Below are 27,394 nucleotides of genomic sequence, written 5' to 3'. Positions count from 1 at the left end.
GAGTGGGGCTGAACACAATACACCTGGAGGAACTCAGCGAGTCAGGGAGCATCTAAGGAGGAAGATGGACAGTCGACGTTTCAGGTCGAGACCTTTCATTTGGAATCTTGAGTCCTGATGAAAGGTCTCGACCTGAAACATTGCCTGTTCATTTCCCTCCATAGATGCTGCCTGACCCGCTGAGTTCCTCCAGCGTTTTGTGTTCAGCCCCACTCATTACCCTGGAGACACATGAGACTGCAGATGCTCATTATCCTGATCAGAAAGGACATGCTTGCTTAGAAATTTGATTTCACTCAATTTTGAGGACTGGATTTTGCTGTGGTGTCACCATTTGCAGCATCCCTGCTTTAAGAAGCTGCTGCTGTTCTTTCCTCCCATTTAAACGCTCTGGAAGCATCTGCAGTCTCTGGTGTCTCTAATGCGTGGAGCTTCCCGGCACCTACAGAGGTTAGCCTGGTATTTGCTGTATTCATTTTTAATAGTTTGTAGATTGCCTGCTCCTGCTGAATTGTCATTTGTTCTCTTGCAGAGAGCCTGCATCGATTTCGCTATCAGTGCCAAACCCTTGACACGACATATGCCACAGAACAAACAGACCTTTCAGTACAAGATGTGGCAGTTTGTGGTGTCACCTCCGTTTGAGTACACAATCATGGCTATGATTGCCCTCAACACTGTGGTGCTTATGATGAAGGTCAGTGCATAGAACTTTCTTGCCATTCGCACTCCAGTTCTCTCCCACCTCTTGGTGTGCTTATCCAGGAGAATGTCACTTCCAAAGGAGCATCATCTACTGGGGGCAGGGGTGGTTGTCGATGATTCTGTTGGTGCTCCTCCAGTAATTTGGACCCACAAAATGTCCCCCACCATTACATTTACTGGGTGCACAAAAGGCACGTCTTGTCCATTAAGCCGTTCATGCACACTATCAATCCTTGCCAGCTCGCTACATAAGCTCCTAAAGAGGTAAAGAGACCAGTTTATCTCAGATGGGTTGCACCTGGAACATTGAATTATTTGGAAGCCCAGTTGTAGCGACACAGTGGCGTAGCTAGTAGAGTCACTGCCTCACACCACTGGTGACCAGGGTTCAATCCTGTGTGTGTGTGTGTGTGTGTGTGTGTGTGTGTGTGTGTGTGTGTGTGTGTGTGTGTGTGTGTGTGTGTGTGTGTGTGTGTGTGTGTGTGTGTGTGTGTGTGTGTGGAGTTTGCATGCTCTCCCTGTGACCACGTGGATTCCAGAATCAGAATCAGATTTATTATCACTGACTTATATGACATGAAACTTGTTGTTTTGCGGCAAAGTCCTAACGAAGTAGAGCCACTGGCATGCCTTCTTCGTGATTGCATCAATGTGTTGGGCCCAGTTTCCTTCCACATACCAAGGACATGTGGATCAGCAGGTAAATGAGCCACGAAATTGCCCCTAGTGCGGTAGAATCTGGGGAGTTAGTGGAATGTGGGGAGATTGGAATTAATGTAGGATTGGTGTAAATGGATGGTTGATGGTTGGCACAGACTCAGTGGGCTGAACAACCTGTTTCTGTGCTGTAATTCTCTACGACGCTAACATACTGTACCTGGTCAACAGTATAAAGTGTATCACACCTTGTTGTCAAAAATCCGGACTGAGTGTGCTGCTGTTCAGATGAGGCCATGTCCATACCCTTAGTGGATATAAATGATCCCATAACACTGCCTTAAAGAAGAACAGGGGTCCTGGCCAATTTTTGATTCATTATGAAGGGCCCTCAGACTGTTTCTCCTCCCACACATATGGCCCAACCTGCTGAATATTTCCAGCATTTTCTGTTTTTACTTTAGATTTCCAGGACCTGCAAGGATTTTTTTTGATTTTCCCTTTTTTATCTGGGTAAAATTATCCCTCATTTTTCTATTCACCAGTAGGTGTAGGTCCTCTCTGCTCAATCCCTCCTCATAAGACAACCCCTTGTCCCAGAAATTAGTTTAGGAACTCTACACTCTGCTGCCTCGAGGACATGTGTATCTTTCCTTTGGTACACAGACACAGTGCTCCAGGTATGGCCTTACCGAAACCCTCTATAATTGCAGCAAGGCTTCCTTATAGAGTCATAGAGCAATACAGCATGGATACAGGCCCTTCGACCCAACGAGTTCATGCCGACCACATCCTTGCTTTTCTGCTCCAGCTCTCCAGCAATGAAATCCAACGTACCATCTGCCTCTCCAATTCCTTGCTTTATCTGTAGGTTACCTTTCTGTGTCCTCTTTACAAGGAAACTCAAGTCCCACTGTGTTCCACGGTTTTCTGATTATCATTTCTAAAAATATTTTTCTATATTTCCTACCAATGGGAATAAATTCACATTTTCCCACATTCAACATTTAAGACATTTAGACAGGTAGATGGATAGGAAAGGTTTAGAAGATTGGATGGGCATCTTGGTTGGCACGGACCAGTTGGGCCGAAGGGCCTGTTTCCATGCTTTATGTCTCTATGACTCTGTAACAACTAAGTGTTTATTTGCTTCTCTCAGTGTCCCTCTGAAGTTCATTGTGCTCTGGTCACTTTTCCACCCAGTTTTGCACTCTCCAGCAAGCCTTGGTACATCCCATTATGTCCTCTTATCCAAATCGTTAATATCGATTCTGTGTTGCTGAGGCCAGCACTGATTCCTGTGCTAATAGTCTGCCAATCTGAAAACAGCCTATTTACTCCTATTCTCTGTTTTCTTTAACCAATCTTAATATGTGAACCACCCTCCCAAATCCCAGATCAGTATTTTATGTAACAAAATTTTATTAGATCTTTCAAATGGCTTTTGAAAACTCAGATACATGCATACACTAGCTCCTCCTTATCTACCATCAGAAAACTCCACTAGATTTGTCAAACATGTCTTCACTTCAGAAAGCAACTTTGACTCTGCCCAATCACATTGTGATTTTCTTGGTGCCCTGTGGGCACTTCCTTATTTATGGTTTCTGCCATCGTCAAGCCAACTGGTCCATATCTCCTTGATTTCTCCCTCCCTCCCTTCTTGCACATGTTTGCTACCTTCCACTGGGACCATTCCAGAATCTAGGAAATTTTGGAAGATCTCCACCAATGCAGCCACAATATTTACAGCAAACTCTTTGAGAACTTCCCTAGTTTTCAGTCCTGTTATCTCCTCCAATACTTTTTTTTCCCCTATATTGCTTGGTTCTGGAGAACCCATTGCATCTTCCCACATGAAGGCAGATGATGCCTCACCTATTTCCTTATTTATCTGTATCCTGTCTTGACCTCACAGTGGATCTTGCTCCTTTGTGAATGTACTCCTGTTGTATCTTCCTCTCAATTACTTTGTCTATGTTGGGGTCTAAAACTTTCCCAGTCCACTTTTGAATGACTTCTGAAGCCAGGACATTGCGGAGAGATGTAGAGGTCTTTTGCTGAAGGTGGTGAGATTGTTAGTTAAAGTGAGTTGCACTATTTTAAGCCCACATGGGTCATTGTGGATGCTTGAAAATCCACATATCAGAGACTTGAGTCCAAGATCACAGCATCATATAACAGTCTGCCCAAACCAGCAACAATGACTTCTATCTATACCATGTTTAAAGTGCAGCAAGAACACCGCAAGCTACATCTCTGGTTATCCAACAGTCATTGACGCATAAGGAGGAGTTAGGGCAGGTGACCAAAACTTGGTCAAAGAGGAGCAGCTTAAAGGAACAGAGTGTTAGGGAGTGAATTCCAGAGCTCAGGACATTGGCAGCTGATGAAGTGGTCACCAGTGGCGGAGCGATTAACTTCAGGGATGAATAAGAGGCCGGAAATAGAGTGCAGAGATCGTGGAGAATAATAGAGTAATACACAGTCCTTCTGCCCAACTCGTTGTTTGAGGTAGTATGGAAGAAATAAATGTTCCATCCAGATGCTCAATGATTCCTGTAGCACTGCTGGGAAGAGGAAGAACATTGCTTGAAAACTCATGCCAACCAAGATGCCCATCTGAGCTAGTGCCATGTACCTGCAATGGGCCCATATCCTTCTAAACCCCTCCTATCCATGGATCTATCCAAGTGTCTTTTAAATGTTGCTATTGTGCCTGCCTCAACCACTTCCTCTGGCAGCTCGTTCCATACACTCACCACCCTCTGCATGAAGAAGTTTCCCCTCAGATCCCTTTTAAATCTTTCCCCTCTCACCTTAAACCTATGCCCTCTAATTCTTGATTCCCTTTCCGTGGGAAAAAGGCTGTGTGCGCTCACCCTATCTATGCCCCTCATGATGTTGTACACCTCCATAAGGTCTCCTACACTCCAATGAATAAAATCCCAGCCAGCCCAACCTCTCCCTATAACCCAGGCCCTCGAATCCTGGTAACATCCTCGTAAATCTTCTCTGCGCTCTTCCCAGCTTCATGATGTCTTTCCTATAACAGTTCCTACAACCAAAACTGTACCCAATACTCCATGTGCAGGGATTACAGAAGAAGGGAGGGAGAGCGAGACCATGGAGGGGTCTGAAAGCTGAGAATTTGAAAACATTGATGTTGCTTAACCGGGAACCCAGTGTGGGTCAGGGAGTACAGCAGTGAAGGGTGAATGGGACACTGTGAGTTAGGATATGGGCAGCAAGTTTTGAACAGCCTCAAGTGTATGCCAGGAATGGGCAGGGCAGGGCAGCCCAGCCAGGGGTGTGGTGGAATAGCCAAGTCTGGATACAACAAAAGATGTGAATGAGATGAGGGCTTCAGCAGTGGACTGCAGTCTACAGTGTTGTGGAGGAAGTATTAACAACAGCATAGAGATGCAGTGTACTGCAGGATACACGGTCTGATAAATTATATGACAGGTTGCTTCTGGCAGTACCAAAAACAACTGTGATTAATAGTCATATCCTTGTAGGGATTTTGCTTCTGGTCAGCAATTAATCCTGTACTTCCACTGGAGAAAACCACTCAAAGGAATTTTAATCAATGTTTTTTAAAGTTGCATGGAAATTTGTCGGGGTGATTAAGGTGAGGGGTTGGTTTTGAGACATTTTAAGGGGTGAGTAATGCTGGGCAATGTTTTTGCAATTAATTGAATCTGGGAAAGTAACCGGTATGTCGTTTGTTGCAAGCGGGTGGAAGGTAGCCTTGTTGCGATCTGTGCTAGATTGTGGTGATACACACTTGGAGTTTCGGGGTAACTCTTTTGCTCCTTGGTTAAGGAAGGAAATATTTGGAGGCAGTGCAGAGAAGGTTCACTGGATTGATTCCAGGAATGAGGAGGTTGATCCATGCAAGGGGATTGACTAGATGAGCCTGTGTTCACCAAAGTTCAGAAGAATGAGGGGTGCCTCACTAAAACAGTGGGATTGACAGGATAGATGCTGTTTCCTTTGGCTCGGTTCTATGAAATCATGGGTGATAGCAAAGGAAAGGGGTTGGCCATTTAGGTCTGAGATTTCTTCCCTCAGAGTACTGTGGATCTTTGGAATTCTCTACCCCAGGGGCTTTGGATCTCAGGCTGAAGTCAGTAGATTTTTGGACAGGAAGGGAATCAGAGGATCCAGGGATTGGTGGGAAAGTGGATGAGGCACGGGGTCAACTGTGACCTTATTGAATGGAGCAGACTCAGGGGGCCGAATGGCCAGCTACTGCTCCAGTTTCTTACGTTCTTACAGTTTGCCTCAAGCAGTTACTCAAGCAGAGAGCATTCCTATTTATCAGGAATAAGTGGGCGGTGTTGGACACCAAGGTACTTCCAATTTTTTGGGAAAAGCTAGGTTAAGTTTTACTCGTAAAATTGGGTCTTCCTATTCCCTTGGAATCAGTGTATATCATTCTTAAGTGACAGGTAATGGGTCCGACAGGTGGAATAACCAGAGTGCCTCAAGTATGGAATAAGTAACCAAACTCTCTTTTCCTTATTTTAGTTTTCCGATCAACCACAATCTTATGACGATGTTCTCAAGTATCTCAATATGGTGTTCACCATTTTGTTTTCATGTGAATGTATTCTGAAGATTATTGCCTTTGGAATTCTGGTGAGTATATGCCGTGAGTCTTATATCAATTGCATTGGTTCCCTTCTCCTGACAAGGGCTCAGTAACCCTCAACCACCTCAACTAGGCGACTATTCATCATGTGTGAGGTGATGTAAATGTTGATGCTCTGTTTGCCAATGGCCGTATCGCAACCAGGGACAATTCTGCCTTAACTCAATGCTTAGATGCATGCACTTATCAGTCATAATAAAACCAAAACCAAAGTTGGTGACTAGTCAGCAATTGATGATTCACTTCCTCAGCTAAATAACATGGCAGTCAGCTGTATCATTCTACTGAATGGTTTGACCTAGTTCTGGATAGCACTTAATGTAAGGCACCAACAAAAGTGACCTGCATTGATGTAGCACCTTTAACATAATAAAAATGTTCCAGGGTGTTCCCCAGGAGCGTCATCCATCAAAGATAGTTGCTCAGCCCCGTATTGGTGCAGGTGACCCAAAGTTTGGACAAGGAGGTAGAGGAATGGAGAGATTTAAGGAAGGTATTCCAGACCTGAAGGCATGTCCGTGGATAGGGGAGACTTACAAAAGTGTGGCTATCTCATGAGGATTGGAGATCATGGAGGGATTTGAGGGCCGGGAAGAGAATTTTAAAACTGAGACACTGCTTAACCAGGAGCCAGTGTAGGTCAGGAATTCTGGGCTCGGGAAGGGAGGAAGAAAAAGTCACTCAAAACTGGCACCTCCTGATCACCATCTAGTGCTGGGCAGTGTGCACAGGAACTTGTTGGTTTGAAGGCAGCTTCTAACTAGGCTGCCACACTTTGTTTTTCCCAACTATGATCCAACACTCGTTGTTGGAGGTAACACATGAGAAATAAATGCTCCATCTAGACCGCTCGATGATTCCTGTAACACAGCCGGGAAAAGGAAGAACATTGCTTGAAAACTCACCATTGCTAACGTTGTTGCTTTCTGCTCCACAGAACTATTTTCAGGATGCTTGGAATGTATTTGATTTTGTCACAGTCCTGGGCAGTGTCACTGATATATTGGTGACAGAGTTTTGGGTAAGTGCAGATCAAAAGCATTTGTTTTGAACGCAGCAGTTAATCAACAATGGCCACATCTCTGCTGTAGGGATATGCAGAGGGTTAAAAGGGGCAGCAGGGAGATGACAACCCCTCCTTCCCATCATCAATGAGAACATTAAGGACAAGCACATATGCTTAACATGTGATTCACATGGCCCTCCAAAAGTAGTGAGATTTAAGTCCGTACATTCTCTACTGCCGTAATAAGGAGTCAGCTTGTTGGTGATTCATAAGCAACAAACAATCTGCTGGAGGAACTCAGCGGGTCGAGCAGCATTTGTGTGGGGGGGAAAGGAATTATCAACGTTTCAGGTCAAAACCCTGCTTGACCGGCTGAGTTCCTCCACCAGATTGTCTGTTGCTCCAGATTCCAGCATCTGCAGTTTCTTATGTCTCTATTGGTGATTCATAGACGTTTTTACAATCCTCAGAGCACCTCCATCTGTCCCCATTGCATAATTGTGTTCTCATCAGTGTTTGTGCGCAGAATCCCGTCGGAAGAATGTTTAAGGCACGCAGCATGCTTAATCGGTCAGCAGGGGGGCTTCACAGCCTAATCATTCAGGCAGGAGGGGACTGGCTTCACAGCCAGACTCTTGTAATCAGCTCATCGTTACACAGGCCTTTCTCAATCTTCCCTGCCACAAGTTTGCACCTCAACTCCCAACCAGGTTTCTGCTGGAATGGAGCTAATCTACAGGACAAATGGAAACCTGTTCAACCCACATTGCCTCCAAGAACCAAGGTCACTCCAACCTCCAATAAACAGATTATGCAGACACCCCTTGTGTACATTTAGAGGCTGATCTCCAAGTCATTATCAATGTGCTTGCTGAAGCTTATGAGAGAATGTGTCTTACCCCTGACCACATCCACATACCAAATCACACCCCCCACCCCCCCAGTGGACTCTAACCTTCTTGCAGATCTCAACACAGCCTCCCGCCCAGACCTGATCTGGGATTATGTGGCAGTCAACTCGTATTCTGATGCCATTTCCTGCCCAGATCTTCAGCAGGGAATCTGGACACCAAACGTTGATGGAGTGAGATCCATCCAAGAGCAAAACGTTTGGTCACACACTCAACCATCAAGTTTCTGGGCTTCTCCCGGCACTGTCAGTATTGGGCTGCAATGAACTGCATTCATACAGGACTTAGAAGGTCCACCTATGGATGAACAAATGGAGCATCATGGGTTACATAGAACAGTACAGCCCAGGAACAGGCCTTTCTGCCCACCATGTCTGTGCTGAGTATGATGCCAAATTAAACTAGTCCCTTCTCCCAGCACGTGATCCACATCCCTCCATTCCCTGCATATTCATGTGCCTGTCTAAAAGCCTCTTGGACACCAGTATTGCATCTGCCTCCACTACCACCTCTGGCAGCCCATTCCAGGCACCTACCACTCTTTGTAAAACAAAAACTTGCCCTGCACACTCCCCTTTAAACATTCTCCCTCTCACCTTAAAGCTATGCCCTCAAGCATTCATCATTTCTACCCTGGGGAAAAGTTTGTGTTCTCCAAACTACGTGCACAATGAGTCACAATTGGTCGAGAGGCCGAAATGGCTCAGCTGACCAGCCTGAATGTTGTCAACCAACTGTCAACCCACAGCATCCACTGCACCTGTTCTGCTCTAAGGTTACCGGATATACCAGTGTTAACTCAGTCATTCTTATTTTAGGGGCTTTGTCCATCAAATTTCTGATCTTCCTTTACAAAGCTTATGTAGTTACCAAAAACTTTCAAAGAGGCTTTAAGTGGTTCACAAGGCTTCCCAGAGTCTCATAGGCCAAGACCACCCCTCCAGGTTGCTCCAGACTATATAGTGCCTCCCCTTCCCAACCGATGCCTTGTGCCTCGAGCTCTTACATCCGCCCTCTCCCAACCCTTCTCCACGTTGCCTCAGACCTCCATCCTCCCTGATGCCAACTCTCCCAGGGATGAAGTTGCCACAATGGCATAAATGAAAGGGAAATGTGCATATCCCCTGTTGCTGTCTCTCTTAAATGTCAATCTAACCTGTATAGTTGTGATGTTACGAAAGGTGTGGATGGAAAATGAGATCCCTGGATAACTGAACAATGATGGGAGAAACTAAAGTTTCTGCCCAACACAGAACGATGACAGATGTGAAAATAGTTTGATGTGATGTTACGGATCGATCTAACATATTATCCTAATTTTCTCATCTTTTACTGGTAGACTTGGAAGTCTTAGAACACTTATATTTAAAGGGGTCATGACTTAATGACAAAATGTTCAGGAGAGGGAAGAGTCAATGGTTATTATTTTTAGGATGATGTTGTGCTTATACAGTGCTGAAATAAGTTTGGCTCCATAATCATGAAGAGGGTGTTTGCTATTTGTTTATTTCAGGTGCCCCTTTGAAAAGTGTGTGTGAAAATGGTGAATGGGAAAATATTCAATGTGAACTTTTCTCTGCATGCCTGATGATCACTGCTACATAGTGATGGATTGGTTCAACTGCCAGGAAGCAGACGGAAACTGGGAAGCATTTTGGGGATTAGTTCTTGCTTTGCTCAAGCCTGGTCAGACCCAGAGTGTGCGTTACACTTTGACCTCCTGTACTATTGAGAGAGATCAACTGAATGCAAGTGAACAGAGCAAGCCAAATGTACCCAGCTCCTCGTGTGGGAGTGTTATTCATTTAGCCTTTATGCTTATTTTTGGATCCTGTTTTATCAATCCTGAGTTTTACACTGGGAATTTTTCCCATTACTTTTGACCATGTTGCATTGTTTTACTTCAAAACTGCAAATGGACTCTTTTTGTACAAATAGTACTAATATCACAAGCCCAAACTAAAGGTGCAAACCATGCACAAGGAAGAGTGTGCTTCCCTAACCAACACTTGTGAACCATTCCTGTCTGTATCAGTCTATTGCTATTGTATTTTGATATAGATCATTGCCAGCGAAAGAAAGTGAGATACCTATAATGATTGACTTTTTATCTTGTCTTATCTTTTCACATGCTGTCTTTAATCTGTGCTTTATTGGCGCAACGCCTTCTGAAATAACTCATCCAATCAAAATGCACTATGAAATTCATGTGTCCATCCATGTATCCGTCTGTGTGTCCATGCCAACTAATTTTAAAACTGGTTGCAAATCAATCCCAATGCAATCCAATTCCAATCATCCATCAACAACATCTACATATAGACCACGGTTGGTTTGTAACTTTTTGAGCCTAATGCATTCACAAACTAAGTACCCTTGGCATGGCACGCAATGCTGAATTGGGACTTGCTGTTACTACCTTGGCATGGTTTTTTGGCATGGCTTTGGACTCCTCACGTCTGCCCTACGCTTCCAAAACGTAGAGAATTAGTTTTGCCTTGACCTTGGCAATGAAAAGTCTAGACAAAGCAAGACCATGGTTGTATCTACACATTACACCTTAAGGTCTCAAAGGCAAGATGAACAAACTTTACAGGACATGTATTTTTGCTTCCTATTTTGTACACCTTTGATGAACTGCTTTGATCATTACAATGAGATTGTTGTATGAAAGGGACCCTTGCCATCTTTGGCACTCTACCTTGCCCAGATGCCTTATGCTCCATCTCCAAACATACCTTTGCACTCTATTAATTCCTCCATTCTAGAAGATTCCCCCAGTTATACAACACAGACTGCAGCTTCTGCATTTCTGAGATTAAGTGCAAATAAGCAAACGGGTAAAGTTTCTTTCCAGTTTACCTGCTCCTAAAGCCAGGCAGAGGGGAGAGGATGGAGCACTTTCACTGACAATCAGACTTGGCAACCTTTGCAGCCTTAAGTGACTGAGACTGATTTCATGCACAGAAACTATCCTCCACTCACTGCTTTGTTCCTGTGGAAATTACCTTGCCTTCATCAGGAGACGTCACTGCAGCTTCTGTTTGCTCTTCACGTTATCTCTTGTTTCCTCAGAGAATTAACTTTGACTGTTTGCCATGAAAGGTGGGCCTGCATTGCCACCAACGCATTGGCTGATGCAGCGTTACCTTGTTTCTTCAATAGTACCAGTGACAACTGTCAGCTTTATCAATATGCTCGATGCAATATTCGAGCCAATGCATTGTAAAACAGTGAAAGAAGGCTTTTATTTCACCACTCAAGAACAATATTGTCCCAGGGGCTTGCTTGGTGTTATAGTTCAGTTACCCAATTCACAACCGCTTGAAGCAGCACATAAAATCATTGATCGGATCAATTTTACTTTCCGCTGAATATACTGACTAACATGATGTCAGTAGATTCCAGTAGAATCCACAGTTCAAAATTCCCCTGACTAGTCGCCTTACGAGAGTTCAAAGATAAGATCAGAAATGAAAACAGCCGTTCATGCAATGTCTGAGCAGAGAGAAAAAGAGGTGACGTTTCAGGTCAACGGCCTTTCAGCAGAACTGGGAAAAATTACAGTTGCAGAGGGGAGGGGAGGAGAAAGTCAAGGGTAAGATCGGTGACGGGGTGGAGAGCAGGGTGTTTGACAGAAGGGATGATAATGTGAGGTGGAAGGCGGTGGGAATGGGACCCAGAGACACAAAAGATGGGACCACAGGAGGGCTTAGTAAGAAGAGCAGAAACATTATGCCAAAATTATTGGACTATTTATAATAGAAATGTCCACAGTAATACAGAGTGTTGTGCATCAGTGGACTGCACCCGCTCCACCCAGTTCAAAGGTTGAGTTCAAGTCTCGCTCCAGAGAGAACTCGGTACAGTGAGCTGAGAGCTCACATTCCCAAAGGTACCGCATTTGGGATGTAACGTTAAACCAAGGTCCCGCTGCCCTCTCAAGTGAACTTAAGCTAGCGTTATTTTCAGAAAGACCAGGGAGATTCTCCCGACAGCCGGGGCCTAATTTTTCTCTTTCACTGTCACTGAGGCGTCATTGTCACGTAGCTGTGCTCAAATTGGTTATTACAGGCAGTGACTACATTTCAAAAGTACTTCATTGGCTGTAAAGACATCCTGAAGGGGATGTGAAAGGCGCTATGGAAATGCAAGGCCTTTCCTCAGATGGGGGGGGGGGGGCTGCGCTCAAAGAAGAGTGAGAGGAAATTTCTTCTTGCTGTTCCGGTGCTCTCTAGTCAGCCGGTGATGGGGCGATGAATTTGCTCAGATGTCACCATTCATCATGTTGTTGACCCACTTTCTGTTTCCCCAAATGAATAGTCAGAAAATCAGTGCATCGTTAATACAACTGATGGACCGGATCTGATAAAAGGCAGCCCTGAGGTTCGATCTGCCACATTACCATATGATTTGTGGTCAGTTTGAAAGTGTAATCGTCAAAGGAAGTGGGAAACCCAAACGGTGGAGAATTCACACCAGAGATTCTGCAGGCGGTGGAATCTGGAGCAACACACACAAAATGCGAGGAACTCAGCAGGTCAGGCAGCATCTGTGAAGGGAAATAAGCAGTCGACTTTTCAGGTCGAGACCCTTCATCAGGACTGGAAAGGAAGAGGGCAGAAGCTAGAATAAGAAGGTTTGGGAGGGTGGGGGAGGGGGGAGGAGGAGCACACACAGGCAGGTAATAGGTGAGTCCAGGTGAGAGGGGGAAGGTAGGTGGGTGGGGAGGGGGGATGAAATCGAGTAATGTAAGAAGCTGAGAGGTGATAGGTGGAGCAGGCAGAGGGCTGAAGAAGGAGCAATCCGGTCGGAGAGGACAGTAGACCATGGAATGAAGGGAAGGAGGTGAGGAACCAGACGAAGGTGATGGGCACGTCGTGAGAGCGGGGGAGGAGAAAGAGAAGGGGTGAGGGGGCCACAGAATTGAGGTAAAACAAAGAGAGGGGAAGGGAAAACGGGGGAGTGATTACCGGAAGTTAGAGAAATCGATGTTCATGCCGTCAGGTTGGAGACTCCCAAGACGGAATATGAGGTTTCATAAGAGGAATCTGAGAAGCACAGACTTCTTGGAGGCTTGTAGGGCTGGAAGAGGTCACAGCTATGGAGGAGAGTGGACAGCAGAAAGGAAGCTTGAAGTCAAGGCATATCGAGGAGAGGCCCAGTGGCGCAGCGGGTAGAGCCGCTGCCTCACAGCTCCGGCGACCCAGGTTCAATCCTGACCTCGGGTGCTGTCTGCGTGGAGTTTGCACGTTCTCCCTGTGAAGCTTTCCTCTGGGTGCTCCGGTTTCCTCCCGCAGCCCAAAAAAAAGTGAATTAATTGACCACTGCAATATTTCCCTGAGTGAGTAAGTGAGAGGTAGAATCTGGGGGGAGTTGATGGGGAGAATACAATGGGTTGATGGTTAGCATAGACCCGGTGGGCTGAAGGGCCTGTTTCTATGCTGTATCTCTCTATGACTCTAGCAACCAGAGAGGTGACGAGTAAGTTAGGTTTCTAGGAGCAGTTTTTGATAAAAACTGCTGCTCAGGAGAGAAGTGATGGTGAACATGGGTGAAGGAATTCAACAATTCAGACAGCCCCCGGGGTCAGGATTGAATCCAGATCACTGAAGCTCTGAGGCAGCAGCTCGACGAGCTGCACCACTGTGCCACCCCATCCCAAGCAGACATTTCATGGATCGACAGGAATCTGTACAAGTTGTTCAGGAAGAGATGGAGTAATGCTAATACCATGCTGGCATTCTGACCTGTTCCCTCCCCAAGTGGGGTTGCCCCACCTTCCTTGACCCAGGTCCTGGGAACGCTGCGGCAAAATAAAAGAAAATTATTTTTTTAAAAATCAGAAATTATATACTAAGGCTACAAAATAATAAAGCCAATTCAGCTCATTCTCTTGAATAATATAAATCTCACTATTATTTCCCAGAGTATGATTTTGGCGTTCATACATGGATAGAGAGGTGCTCCATGCAGCACTTAGGTTTATAAATAAAGTAGATATTTATTATAATTTATTAAATACTAATCCAACCTATCCAGCATACAGTAACAGAATCAGCATTGGAGGGGTATTGACCTTCAATGATGAAAATACACATTAAGCTAAGGGAGAATATTATAGGTGCAGGATGATGCAAAGAGCTGTGGTGTAGAATCATGGAATCACTACAGGCCGTTTGGTCCGTCATGGCCTGTCTGCAGCCAATGGGAATACATAAAAAGCAACGAGACTTGATTTGTGGCAATAATATAGGTGATGGAATTACCTGGGACAATGGAGGGAACCCATTCAGTCCCTCGAACTCCCTGTACCTTTTCTGTGAGGAAGTAACTGAACTTGTGAACTAACACAGAATCTTGGAAATTTAAGGCACAGAAGGAGGCCGTTTAGTCCGGCCAAAATAGAACCTTCCAGCCTAATCCCTGTTCCTATTTTTTACTCTGTAGTTTTGTAGACTACGGCACATCAACTGCTCATCTGTGTACTTGTTTTTACTGCTTCGACCACTCTTTCAGGCAGTGAGTTCCAGACCCACACAATATCTGAGCTTAATTGCCTAACTTAGTACCCTTCCCTCTCTACTTTAACTGGGGAGTTATAGATTTAGTTTTAAAGGTCTGTGTCCATGGAAGCCCACTCTGCCCTGCCCCTGCTTCCTGCTTCTCACCACTCAGAAATTGTATCTTACTTAGATCCAAAATGGATGATCTCAGACTTCCCTTTATTAAAATCCTCTTACCACAGCTTTTTTCCCCTTTCATTGTCTATTAACATCTCTAGTTTAATGCTTCTGTGCAAACCGCTTACCCTGTCACCTGTATTTGTGTCTCTGGCATACTTAGATAAGTGCCTCTCTGCGCCCATTGATAGAGTGACTCCACAAGTCAGACCTTTCCCACTTGTGTACCTGTCCATGAACCCTTCTTTCTGCTGATTGCTCATCTAATTTCCTAACCATGTCAAAGATTTGCCCTCATGAGTAAGGGGATTTGGCCATTGGCAGTGGGAAGCACTACAAGGAATAAATGGGATTACAACAAAGCCAACAGAACGTTAGGAAGGGCAGCGATTACGTTACAAGTCAAGAAGCAGAACCAACGACACTGGATTTGTGTTATGTCATTCACAGGTGTTTTTTGAGATGGATGGCTGTTGAAACCTTTAGAATCAAAAAATCCTTTGGTTTGTGTTTCCCCTTCTAGCCAGTGGACTCCACTCCCTGCTTTGGACTCTTCCCCTGCTACTGGGTGTATAAGTCTTGTGCATGTGTCTGATTAGCCTGCTGTTTCCACCTTATCTAATGAAGTATCCATGGACGATGGATAAGAATCCTTCATTACAAAATGCAATATACCGGAACAGACTAGCAGCTCTGAATTATGTGCAATCTATTAACAAATTAAAATGGACAAATAATGTTGGATAATGACATTATTCTTTGAATGAGCTTATTGTATATGCAAGGAAAGGACTGTATTGAGTCATGGGTTAGTACCAGTTTTTAACCTCTAAGATCAGAGTTGAATCCAACATATAAGGGATGGCCCTGCACAAAATAAACCCGGGAATTTTTGAATCTCAGTCCAGCTCTGAGTGGCCACAGAACTAATGTTCTTTCAATGGCAATTTTAGTCAATATTTGGCAAAACAAAGCTTCCAGATGTAGAATGCCAACGTTTTGCAACTGAGAGCAGAATGATAGTCATTGTGTCAAACAGAGAAACAGGACCTTCAGCCCACCATGTTTATGCTGACCGTCAAGTCCTATCTATACTAATCCTATTTACCAGCACTTAGTCTGTAACCTACTGTGCACGTGCTCATCTGGATGCTTCTTCAATGTTGTGAGAATACCCACTTCCAGCATCGCCAAAGGCAGTGTGTTCCAGATTCCAACCATTCTTTGTGTGAATAAAGTTCTTCCTCAAATCCCATTTAAACCTCTTCCCCCTCACCTTAAACCATTGTCCTCTGGTCTCAGACAGTTCTGCCATGGGGAGAATATCTTACCATCCACCCTATCGCTGCCTCTCATAATTTTGTAGACCTCTGTCAGTTCCCCCCTCAGCATCCTCTGCTCCAAACCCAGCCTCTCCAGTCTCTCCTCATAACTGAAACACTCCATCCCAGGCAACATCCTCTGCACCCTCTCCAGTGCAATCATGTCCTTCCTGTAATATGGTGACCAGAACTGCATGCAATATTCCAGCTGTGTTCCAACCAATGTTTCATAACGTTGTACCAAGACCGCCCTGCACTTGTATTCCATGCTCTGACTCATGAAGTCAAACATCCCATATTCTTTCTTCACCACCTTATCTACCTATGCGGCCATGTTCTGGGATCTGGGATCTTGTACACCAAGGTCTCTTTTTTCCTCAATACTCCCTAGGGCCCTACATTCCGGATATAGGCCTACTCCATATTTGACTCCTCCAAAATGCATCACCTCCCACTTATCAGGATTAAATTCCATCTTCCGTTGCCCTGTCCAACTTCCCAGCCGATGCGTATCATTCTGTAGCCCAGGACTACCCTCCTCACTATCGACAACATCACCAAGTTTATTGTCATCTGTGAACTTACTAATCATATTGCTTACATTGATATCTAAGTCATTGATGCACATAATAAACAGCAAGGGACCCAGCACCAATCCCAGTGGCACCCCACTGGTCATAGACTTCCAATCACAACTAATATTACTAACCCAATTTTGGATCCAGTTTGCCAATTTGCCTTGGATCCCTTGGGCTCTAACCTTTTGGACTGGCCTTCCATGACGGGTTTTGTTGAAGGCCTTACTGAAGTCCATGTAAACGACATCAACTGATCTAGTTAAGAATATATATAATTCAATAAACATATTAGACAGACAGGATTTTCCACCAACAAATCCGTGTTGACTATCCCGGCCTTTCCATGTATAGATTAATCCTGCCCCTCAGAATTTTTTTCCAATAATTTCCACAGACTAATTGGCCTATTATTACTTAGCATAGAGGTATCATCTGCCCAGTGATTACCAATGCTGTTGAGAGGAAGGGATGAGAGTTTCCCTGCCAGCAGATTGCTCTGTCTCCAATGGGTAGCAGTTTGCATCCTGGTATTGGACAGTTTGAGCTTTTTTGCCATTTTAAGGGTAGTAAAAGTCATTGTCCATGAGTTACATAAGGCTTGTGTCCAGTCCTTCACTACTTGCCATAGGGAATGCTTTGGAGAAACATTCCTGAATGGAAAATGGTCCAAAAGGTTAGAGCCCATGGGATCCAAGGTAAGTTGGCAAACTGAGTCCAAAATTGGGTTAGTAATGTTAGTTAAAGGGTGAGGGCGGAAGGTTACTTTTGCGATTGGAAGCCTATGGCCAGTAGTGTGCCACTGGGATTGGTGCTGGGTCCCTTGCTGTTTGTTATGTGCATTAAGCCAGCGTAGGCAGTTCCAACACTCAGGAAGCTTGACCATGCAAAATAAAGCAGCCTGGTTGATTGACTGTCCATTCACTACTCGAAACATTCACTCTATCTACCATTGGAACCATCCATTGCAACAACTTGCCCAGGCAGCTTAGTCAGCACCCCCACAAACCCACGTCTGTCACCTAGAATCACCATCACCTGCAGGTTCCCCTCTGAGTCTCACACAGTCTTGTCTTGGAAAAATACCGCTGGTCCTTCATTGTCAATAGCCCTAAATCCTGGAGCTACCTGTCCAACAGCACAATGAGAGCATCTTTACCACATGGTGGCATCTCACCACCTCTCTTCTCAAGGGCAATTATCAATGGACAACAAATATTGACCAAGTCAGTGATGCCCATATCCTGTAAATTAATGAAAAATGCCTTTATCTTTGAGAAACCCAGATGGGAAATTCAGGAACCTGCGGCAGGACAAGAGCAAAATTGAAATGATAATGCAAATAGAAAGTTGGAGGTTGGGCAACTTCAAGATTAAGGATTTATTCAACTTATTTTCTTCTCCCCTGTTATTGCTCTTTGCCTTTCTGTGTGCGGGTGTTTGGGAGCTGGGTCTCACTGATAAGCTATGGCATGAGTGCAAACATTCATTTGCTGCATGCATTCCAAGGGCTGCTGACTTAGCGACGCCCCAACCACCCCAATGCCACCCAGCTCTTTTCGAAGACTGCTACCAGGTTATTGCCTTTTGCCGGTGCATGCTCATTGGAGTCTATACATAACTTAAGGAATTGTGGTTCGATATTTGCGGTGTGCTTGCCTTTCTTGCTTTCCGTGCATCTCTGATGTATCGTAGACTCCACATTATGCCTTGCTCGTGTCAAAGAACAGTGCATTTGGTTGTGTTAAAAATATATATATATGCAAATATTTATATATATTTTAACATTTTAACGAGGAAACCCGTTCTTTCCCATGATTGGATGATGGCCAGACTTGTTTATTGGGAGTGTTCTTTTAAGTGGCATTCTTGTCAAGTACAACCAGCGAGAGTGGGCAGGCATTCACCTTTAACCTTTGTTGCTAACCTTGCTTTTGTAGAAAAACATTATCAATCTCAGCTTCTTGCGGCTGTTCCGCGCTGCTCGACTCATCAAGCTCCTGAGGCAGGGTTACACCATCCGTATCTTGCTGTGGACGTTCGTTCAGTCTTTCAAGGTAAGGCCTGCTGCAGCTTTTGGTTTCTTCCTGAGCCTTGAGATGTCAACTCGTGTCGGCCACACAATGCATTGGTCGACGGTGCGGGTGTTGTGGTGGTGACCACGGTGACGTTTGCCGTTGTTGCACTGTGATGCTAACAGTGCTCACTTAAAACAGAAATCCTGAAATTATTATCATTGATCCAGTAACAATGTTCAAGTTAATACAACTGACAGGAATTTCAGGTGTTTGCAAAGCAGAGATGTGTGGCTGTTAGCACGGCTGACTCACAGCTCCAGTGGCCTGAGTCCGATCCTGATCTTCAGTCTCCCCCTGACTATTTGGGTTTCCCTTGGGTGTTCTGTTTTCACCCACATCTCAAACATGTGCTGGTAGGTAATTTGCTGCGGTTGATTTACCCCTTGGCAAGTGGCAAAAGAATCAAAGGGGAGTTGATTGGCGTGTACAAGAGGGTAAGTTGCAGGGTGACAGAAGAGGGGAATGGGCTGATTGGATTGGTCTCCTGGGAGCCATTTTGGCCTGGCTTACTCACCATCTGTGTTGCCCAAGGCTGGTCAGCACCTGATCCCCAGGTGTGAAGGTCCATAGAGGGGGCTTTTTTCTGATCCAGGTGAGCACGGGCAGTGTTTGGACCATCAGTAAAACGAGGTGACAATCTAGTAGTTTCATAGTCATGACTACAAATATCAGCTTTTTATTCCAGATTTATTAAATTAACTGAACTTGCTTCCCTGCTACCAAGGTGGGATTTGAACTCATGTCTCTGGATCATTGCTCCAGTGTTTTACTTTGCACCTTTTCCACTGCCATCACTTTCTTCCTGCATGGTGACCAGCTGTCTAGCTGCAGACTAACTAGTTTACTGGTTCGATTGTGACCTTCCTGCTCATTTGTTCTGTGCCTTGAACAATAGAGGGAAGAATTCTGTTTGTTTCCTTTAATCAGAATAGATTAAGACTGGAAGGCAGAATACAAGATAAATGGCAAGGCTCTTAGCAGTGTGGAGGAACAGAGGGATCTTGAGGTCCACACCCATAGATCTCTCAAGGTTGCCGCACAGGTCGATAGGGTTGTTAAGAAGTCGTGTGGAGTGTTGGCCTTCATTAGTCGGGGTATTGAGTTCAAGAGCGGCGAGGTGATGTTGCAGCTCTATAGAACTCTGGTCAGACCACACTTGGAGTATTGTTTTCAGTTCTGGTCACCTCATTATAGAAAGGCTGTGGAAGCTTTAGCGAGGGTGCTGAGGAGGTTTACCAGGATGTTGCCTGGATTGGAGAACATGTCTTATGAGGATAGGTTGAGTGAGCTCGGGCTTTTCTCTTTGGAGAGAAGGAGGATGAGAGGGGACTTGATAGAGGTGTACAAGATGATAAGAGGCATAGATCAAGTGAACAGTCAGAGACTTTTTTCCCAGTGTGACAATGGCTAACATGAGGGGACATAATTTTAAGGTGATTGGAGGAAGGTATAAGGAGGATGTCAGGGGTAAGTTTTTTACACAGAGAGTGGTGGGTGTGTGGAACGCACTGCTGGCAGAGGTTGTGGGAGCAGCTATATTAGGGACGTTTAAGAGACTCTTAGATAGACACATGAATGATAGAGAAATGGGGGGCTATGTGGGAGGGAAGGGTGAGATAGATCTTAGAGCAGGATAAAATGTCGACACAACATTGTGGGCCGAAGGGCCTGTACTGTGCTGTAGTGTTCTATGTTCATCTTTTCTCCCCTTTCTTTAAACGTCAGTGAGAATGCACTCCAAGATCCCTCTGGTCATTTACACTTTTCGGCATCCTACTGTGTGTTAAGAACAGAAGAAGGAGAAGCCGGCATAGGCTATTGGCCCTTCACACCTGCTGTGCCATCCAGAAAGATCAGGGCTGATCTACCTCAGCACTACTTTACTGCACCAGACCCATATCCCTGATTCCTTTAATATCCCAAAATCTCCCCATCTGTGCCTTGAATATACTCAGTGACTGTGTCCCCACAGCCCTCTTGGGTAGTGAACTCCAAAGAATCTCCACTTTCTGACTGAACTTATTCTACCTCTGTCCTGTAAGATTGAACCTTATTTGAGATTGTGACCCCAGTTCTAGACACCCCAACATCATCCCAGCATTTCTCCTGTTAAACCTCATAAGAATTTGTATGTCCAAATGAGATCACCTCTCATTCTTCTAAACTCTGGAGAATATAGGCCCAGTCTCTCCTCAAAGGATAAATCCTCATTCCAAGAATCAGTCTGGTGAACTTTCATTGTGCTCCCACCATTGTAAGTATATCCTTCCTTAGGTAAGAAGACCAGACCTGTAGATAATATTTCAAATGCAATCTTGCCAGGGCCCTATAATACTGCAGTTAGAAATCTTTACACCTGAAATTTCAAGTCCTCCTGCAATAAAGGCCAACGCACTGTTTGTCTTCCAAATTGCTAGCTTTATCTGCATGCTAACTTGCAGTGATTTGTTTTCAGGGATACCCAGGTTCCTCTGAACTCCAACATCTTCCAATCTCTTGACAAAAAACTTTGTTTCTCTATTGCGTATTCCCTCACCTTGTTCCCCTCCCCAGATGCATTAACACACAGATCTTATTTCACCTCTGCTCAGCTCTGTGTCTGCTGGTGTCAGTCTCTCCCCTTGTTGACCAGAATTTAATGATCCAATTGCTTATTTCAGCCTGAGCATTGACTGAAAGCTTCTGTCTTTGGTGAGCTGTTTTATTAGGAATGGTGGAGTGGGTCAGGTGCTTTTGAGCATTTCATTCCTCAATTGTGTGAAGTAAACCAGTTGATACAATGCGTCTGGTACCCAAAGTATATTCCCAGAATAATACATAACACATGCATAATGAAGAATTGAATAGGATCATAGAATCGCAGACTTGTTAGAGGACAGAAGGAGGCCATTTGGCCCATTGACTCTGCTGGCCTCGAAGAGTTGTCCTGTTGGTACCATTCCCCAGTCTTCTCCTAACCTTGTAAATTATTGTCACAAGTGCCCATGCAGTCTGAACATCCTGCCTGGTTCTGTTTCCACCATCAGTAGGTAGTGAAGTCCAGATCACTCCTCTCTGAGCCAAAACAGTTCATCCTCACATAGCCCTTGTACCGGTCACTCAAAATTGTTTGCTCCTTGAACCATCTGCTAATGGGAACAGCCTCTCTCTATCTGTCTTGTCTACCAACCCTGTCCATCACGGGATCCAAAACCTCAACAATCTCAAACTGTTGGTGACTCTGGCACAATGTTTTGACCAGGAATACAGCAGCAGCTTGTGTCCACCCTCTGCTAGTTGTATCTACACACTAACTTTCAGTGATTGCAGCATCAGATTGAGTTCAGGCCTCCTCCCAACTGTCTTTGCTCCAAGAAGAACAAGCCCAGCTTCTCCTGTCTAACCCTGTCGTTGAAATCCCTCATTCCTGGGACTTTCCTGAACCCTTTTTAGGACTTTCACACCCTTCTTAAACTTCAGTGACCAAAATTGGATGCCACACTCCTGTTTGGACTAGCCAGTGTTTTAGAAATGTTCAATATCTCCTCCCTGCTTTTTTATCATTGCAATACACAAACAGTGCTGGAGGAACTCAGCAGGTCAGGCAGCATCCATGGAGGGAAATAAACAGATGATGTTTCGGGTCAAGATCCTTCATCAGGACTGGAAAGGAAGAGGGCAGAAGCCAGAATAAGAATGTGGGGGGAGGGGGAGGAGCTCACGCAGGCAGAGGACAGGTGAGTCCAGGTGAGGGGGGAAGGTAGGTGGGTGGGGGAGGGGGACAAGATGTAATAAGCTGATAAGTGATGGGTAGAAGAGGCCAAGGGCTGAAGAAGAAGGAATCCTGTAGGAGAGGGCAGTGGACCATGGATTAAAGGATGGGGGAGGAGAGGAGATGGGCAGGTCATCAAGGCAGAGGAAGGGAGCCACGGGAATAAGGGAAGACAAAGGAGTTGGGGGGGGGGGGGAAGAAGAAGAAGGTGTGGGTTTACTGGAAGTTAGAGAAATCGACGTTGAGGCCATCAGGTTGGAGACTCCCCAGGCGGAATATGAGGTGTTGTTCCTCCAGCCTGCGCCTGGCCTCAACGTGGCAGTAGAGGAGGCCATGGATAGACTTGTCAGTATGGGAGTGGAATGTGGAATTGAAGTGGGTGGCCACTGGGAGGTGTACTCATAGCACTGTTGATGAAACCAAGGATCCACATGCTTTATTAATGACTCTCTCAACCTGCCCAACCACTTTCAAAGATTAATGCACAGAGCCTTCTGTTCTGCTCAACCTTTATAACCATGCCAATTACAGTCTCTCATTACTTCTGCTGAGGTGTATCGTTACCTGTGTGGTTGATTTTGTTTTCCAGGCCTTGCCTTACGTCTGTCTACTGATTGCGATGCTGTTCTTCATTTATGCCATCATTGGAATGCAGGTGAGTCCGAGTTCCTCTTCATAACCTATGGATAAGGTAGATGGGGGAGAGAATGTCCTCAAACTTCACAAACAGGGCTTTAATTCATACATTATTAAATTGGTATGTTGTAGGTCTCCCTCCGCAGCTGGATGGATGAGTGTCTGTGTCAGGAAGTGTTGAGAGTGTCGGGAAGTCATGTTGCAGCTGAATAAAACTTTGGTTAGGCCACATTTGGAGTACTGTGTGCAGTTCTGGTAATAGAGCCACACAACATGGGAACAGGCCCTTCAGCCCAACTCGTTCATGCCGACTGTGTTGTCCAGTGAGCTAGTCCCCTCTGCCCGTGCCTCAACCACCATTTCTGGCAGCTCGTTCCAAATACGCACCGCCCTTTGCGTGAAGAAGCTGCCCCTGATATCCCTTTTAAATCTCTTGCTTCTGATCTAAAACTTGTGCTCTCTTGCTTTTAGCACCCCCTCCCTGGGAAAAAGACAATGTGCTTTCACCCTGTCTATGCCCCTCATGACCTTATACACCTCGATCAGGTCACCCCTCAATCTCCTACATTCCAGAGAATAAATTCCTAGTCTACACAACCTCTCCTTGAAACTCAGGCCCCCAGGTCCAGGCAACATCCTGGTAAATCTTTTCTGCGCTCCTTCTAGTTTAATAACGTCTTTCCTAACTCAGGGTGACCAGAACTGTACACAATACTCCACGTGCGGCCTCACCAACATCTTGTACACCTGCAACATAACCTCCCAACTCCTGTACTCAGTGCCCTGACTGATGAAGGCCAGTGCGCCAAATGCCTTCTTCACCACCCTATCTACCCATGACGCTGCTTTCAGCGAACTATGCACTTACATTCCTAGGTCCCTTTGTTCTATAACACTCCCCAGGGCCCTACCATTCACTGTATAATGTGTCAGCACATCACAGGAACCATGTGGAGACTTTGGAGAGGGTGCGGAAGAGGTTCACCAGGATGCTGTCCAGACTACAGAGTATTAGCTATAAGGTGAGGTTGGGCAAATTTGGATTGTTTTCTCTGAAGCATCACAAGCAGAGTATCTGGAAATTCCCCTGACTAACTATTGGCTGCTCTGAAGCGTATGCCCTCAGATCCCATCACAAAGTTCCATTGGCTGGCAACAGACCCTGTCCATCAGCCCAGCAAGGGAATTGAACCAGTCTGTTGGGGATTCCGGCATCGTCCTCTGGACCCCCCCAGAACTTGTATCGTTAGAATCACGATTTCCACCACTCCGTCCTGGCTCAGCTCTTCCCTTGTTGCAACCCTCAGTTTGTGCATCCCTACCTCCAAACGATGATTCCACCCTGCTCCTGCCCTCCCTGCTACTCTCAGCAAACCTGAGGCTATCCAAACAACCCACGTCCGAACTCACACCGAGCATCTTTCAGCCATCACCACCACCGCCTCGCCCCAACAACACTGGATCCTGGTTAAGCAACACCACAATTTAAAAATTCTCATCGTTGTCTTCAAATAAATCCACAGTCCAGTTCCTCCCCATCTCCATAGTCCTCTGCAGTCCAATAACCCTCTGAGGTCTCTGCATTCCTCCAATTCTGGCTTCTTATTCAATAATGAATTAATTGCTTCCTCCATTGGCGGTCAGTCCCTCAGTAGCCAAGGTCCTAAGCTCTGGAATTCCCTTCCTAAACTTCTCTGCTTCTCCCTTTTCCTTCAAGACATTTCTTAGAACCTCCCTCTTTCACTCAGCTTTTGGTTAACTGCCTTATTTCTTCCTTATGTAACAAAAATCAAAATTTATTAGATAGCACTCCAGTGAGGCATCTTGGGATGTATTTCCTGCGGTAAAGTGCTATGCACAGTCAAGCGCATATCTTTCCCGTTCCGTGAAGGCAAGATCTATACATAGTGATCCAACTGTGGCCTAACTAATGTTTGGTACAATTCCAGCATGAACTCTCTGCCTCAGCCAATAAAGGGAACTACGCTCTATACCTTCTTAACCACCCTTATCTATCTGTCCTGCTACCTTCAAGGATCTGCACGCGTGCACCCTCTGGTCTCTCATATCCCTTTTCCCGCTTTGCTCTTCCCAAATTTGTTACCCCACACATCACCAGACTCGTGTCTTTATTTTTTGTACTGAGGTCTTGTTTTTTCACAGTCTTTTTTTCTCTCTCCCTTCACTGTCTTGTATAGTTTATGTGTAATTTATATTCTGTGTGTTGTCTCTACCTGAGTGCCTGTGATGCTGCTGCAAACAAGTTTTTCATTGTCCCTGTGCCTCACCGTACTTGTGTAAACTTGACTTGATTTGAACCCCATTTCCCACCATGTATCCCTGCCTGACTACCCAGACCATACCTTTCCTCCGCAATCTAAAGATCTTTACAACCCAAGTTTGCCGTCACCTGCCGATTGATCTGCCTCTCTCTCTCTCCTGAACCTAAAGTGTTATCAGACTCCCAATCCTTGTCCTGTTGAGGCTGTGGTTCAGTGCGGACTTAGTTCTCTTCTGGCCTCACCGTGGAGAGAGAGGAATCCAGCATCTCCTATAAATCATTTCACTTTCTCCGGCTGCGGAAAGAGGCCCCTGTCGTAGAACCGTGATTAGGGACTCACAATCTCGGGCGGTTGTTTGGTTTTGCAGGTGTTTGGGAATATTGCTGTGGATGACGATGAAGATAGTGAGATCAACCACCACAACAACTTCCGGACATTCCTCCAGGCTCTGACCCTTCTTTTTCGGTGCGTAGTAATAACTTTATCCTCCTTTCCCTTTCTCCTGACGGCTGCTGGAGTGACGGTTTCTCCGGTCGCTAGCTCCCTCTCCAGCATTTACCCCTCCCATCTGCGACTCTGATAGCCCAAAGCATCAACACATTTCCCAGCGACTGTCATCCTGCCCGCCCTTAGCATTCATTTCGGCGTGGAACGACGTGCTGGCGTTGGAGAGGGTCCAGGGGAGGTTTACGAGAATGACCCCGGGGATGAAAGGGTCAACGTGTGAGGACTGTTTGATGGCTCTGGGCAGCAGTACAGTGCAAAGACATAAAATTACCATAAATTACAAAATAAATAAATAGTGCAACAACGAAGAAATAACGAAGTAGTGTTCATGAGCTGATTGGAAATCTGATGGCGGAGGGGAAGAAGCTAAATCATTGAGTTTGGGTCTTCAGGCTCCTGTACTGCCTCCCAGATGGTGGTAATGAGCAGAGGGCATGTCCCGGGTGGTTAACGGTGTTAACCAGACGTTGTGTATGTGTTTCAGAAGTGCAACAGGAGAGGCGTGGCACAGCATCATGTTATCATGCTTGGGCGGCAAACCATGTGACCCTCGATCTGGCATCGTAGGAAACGAGTGTGGCAACGAGTTCGCCTATTTCTACTTTGTCTCCTTTATTTTCCTCTGCTCCTTCCTGGTGAGTACACCCACGTACGTGTCCGCCTCAGTGTTTTAGTGTCTGAAGTCAGATCACGCCGGAGAGACGCGGTGACGTGCACCCGTAATCCGGGCTACTCAGAAGCCGGGGGGGATTGCCTGAGACCAGGGTTTCTGGGGTGCTGCGGATTGGGTGCCTGGCGTGGTATCTCCGGGTGAATTCGGGATCACCAGGCTGCGTAAAGGGGGTGAATCAGCGCAGTTCGGAAGCGGAGCTGCTCAATGCTCCTCTGCTCGTCACTGGTTGGACGGTGCCCGTGAATAGATGCAGCACAGCCTGGTTATGTCAATATAAAATAAACATGATATAAATATATAGATCTACACTGTGATATATAAAGTGGCCTTATTTTCACTTCCACCACGCAAACTATCTGCAAGGTTGGCACAGTGGCACACTGGTAGAACTGCTTCCCACAGGTTGGGCTTAATATTGATCCCCGTTGCTCTCTGTGTGGAGTTTGGGTGTTCACCCTGTGACCGCGCAGGTTTCCTCCGGGTGCTCCGGTTTCCTCCCACATCCCAGAGGCTTGAAGGTTGGCAGGTGAATTGGCCGCTGTCAGTGTGTGTGGGTGCGGGTTAGAATCTGGGGGGAGTCGATGTGGCTGTAGGGAGAATAAAATGGGATTAGTATAAGTGGGTGATCGGTGGTCAGTGCAGACTTGGTTGGCCAAAGTCATGCTGCTTCCATTCTGTATGACTCTGTGATTTGCAGAAAATCTGTCAATTTCAGTTTAGACTGTGCATCCTTCATGTCTTTAACCCAAATTCGATTGTGTCTTTCCATTGGTTTCTGTAAGGAAAGAGTTAAATTTGCCAGAAGTTGTATTTGATTCCTCTTTGGTATGTGCAAAAATGTGTAACACAAAATGGTGGCTGTAAGACAAAATGATGTCAGCTTGGAATGTGGGAATGTTTTGAGAAAGTTAAAGAGTGCCAGTCCAGAGTCTTGCGAATACTTCTCGC

At 45.5% G+C, this 27,394-nt stretch overlaps 1 protein-coding gene across 4 annotated transcripts in view; it reads left to right on the top strand.

The window, feature by feature from the left end:
• LOC127585070 (voltage-dependent P/Q-type calcium channel subunit alpha-1A-like) overlaps nucleotides 1-27,394 on the top strand; it is a 486,564-nt gene that overhangs the window by 386,488 nt on the left and 72,682 nt on the right. For all 4 annotated transcript variants that reach the window (XM_052042225.1, XM_052042224.1, XM_052042223.1 and 1 more), the window contains 7 exons: nucleotides 533-697; nucleotides 5,899-6,009; nucleotides 6,960-7,043; nucleotides 18,460-18,576; nucleotides 22,938-23,003; nucleotides 25,634-25,731; nucleotides 26,258-26,408. In XM_052042225.1, coding sequence (XP_051898185.1) covers nucleotides 533-697; nucleotides 5,899-6,009; nucleotides 6,960-7,043; nucleotides 18,460-18,576; nucleotides 22,938-23,003; nucleotides 25,634-25,731; nucleotides 26,258-26,408 — 792 coding nt within the window. The remainder of the gene's footprint in view (nucleotides 1-532; nucleotides 698-5,898; nucleotides 6,010-6,959; nucleotides 7,044-18,459; nucleotides 18,577-22,937; nucleotides 23,004-25,633; nucleotides 25,732-26,257; nucleotides 26,409-27,394) is intronic.

This window comes from Pristis pectinata, chromosome 31 (assembly GCF_009764475.1).
Source record: "Pristis pectinata isolate sPriPec2 chromosome 31, sPriPec2.1.pri, whole genome shotgun sequence".
Taxonomy (NCBI): Eukaryota; Metazoa; Chordata; class Chondrichthyes; order Rhinopristiformes; family Pristidae; genus Pristis; species Pristis pectinata.
Note: the sequence above shows the minus strand (reverse complement) of the source record. Positions and strands in the feature narration are given on the sequence as shown.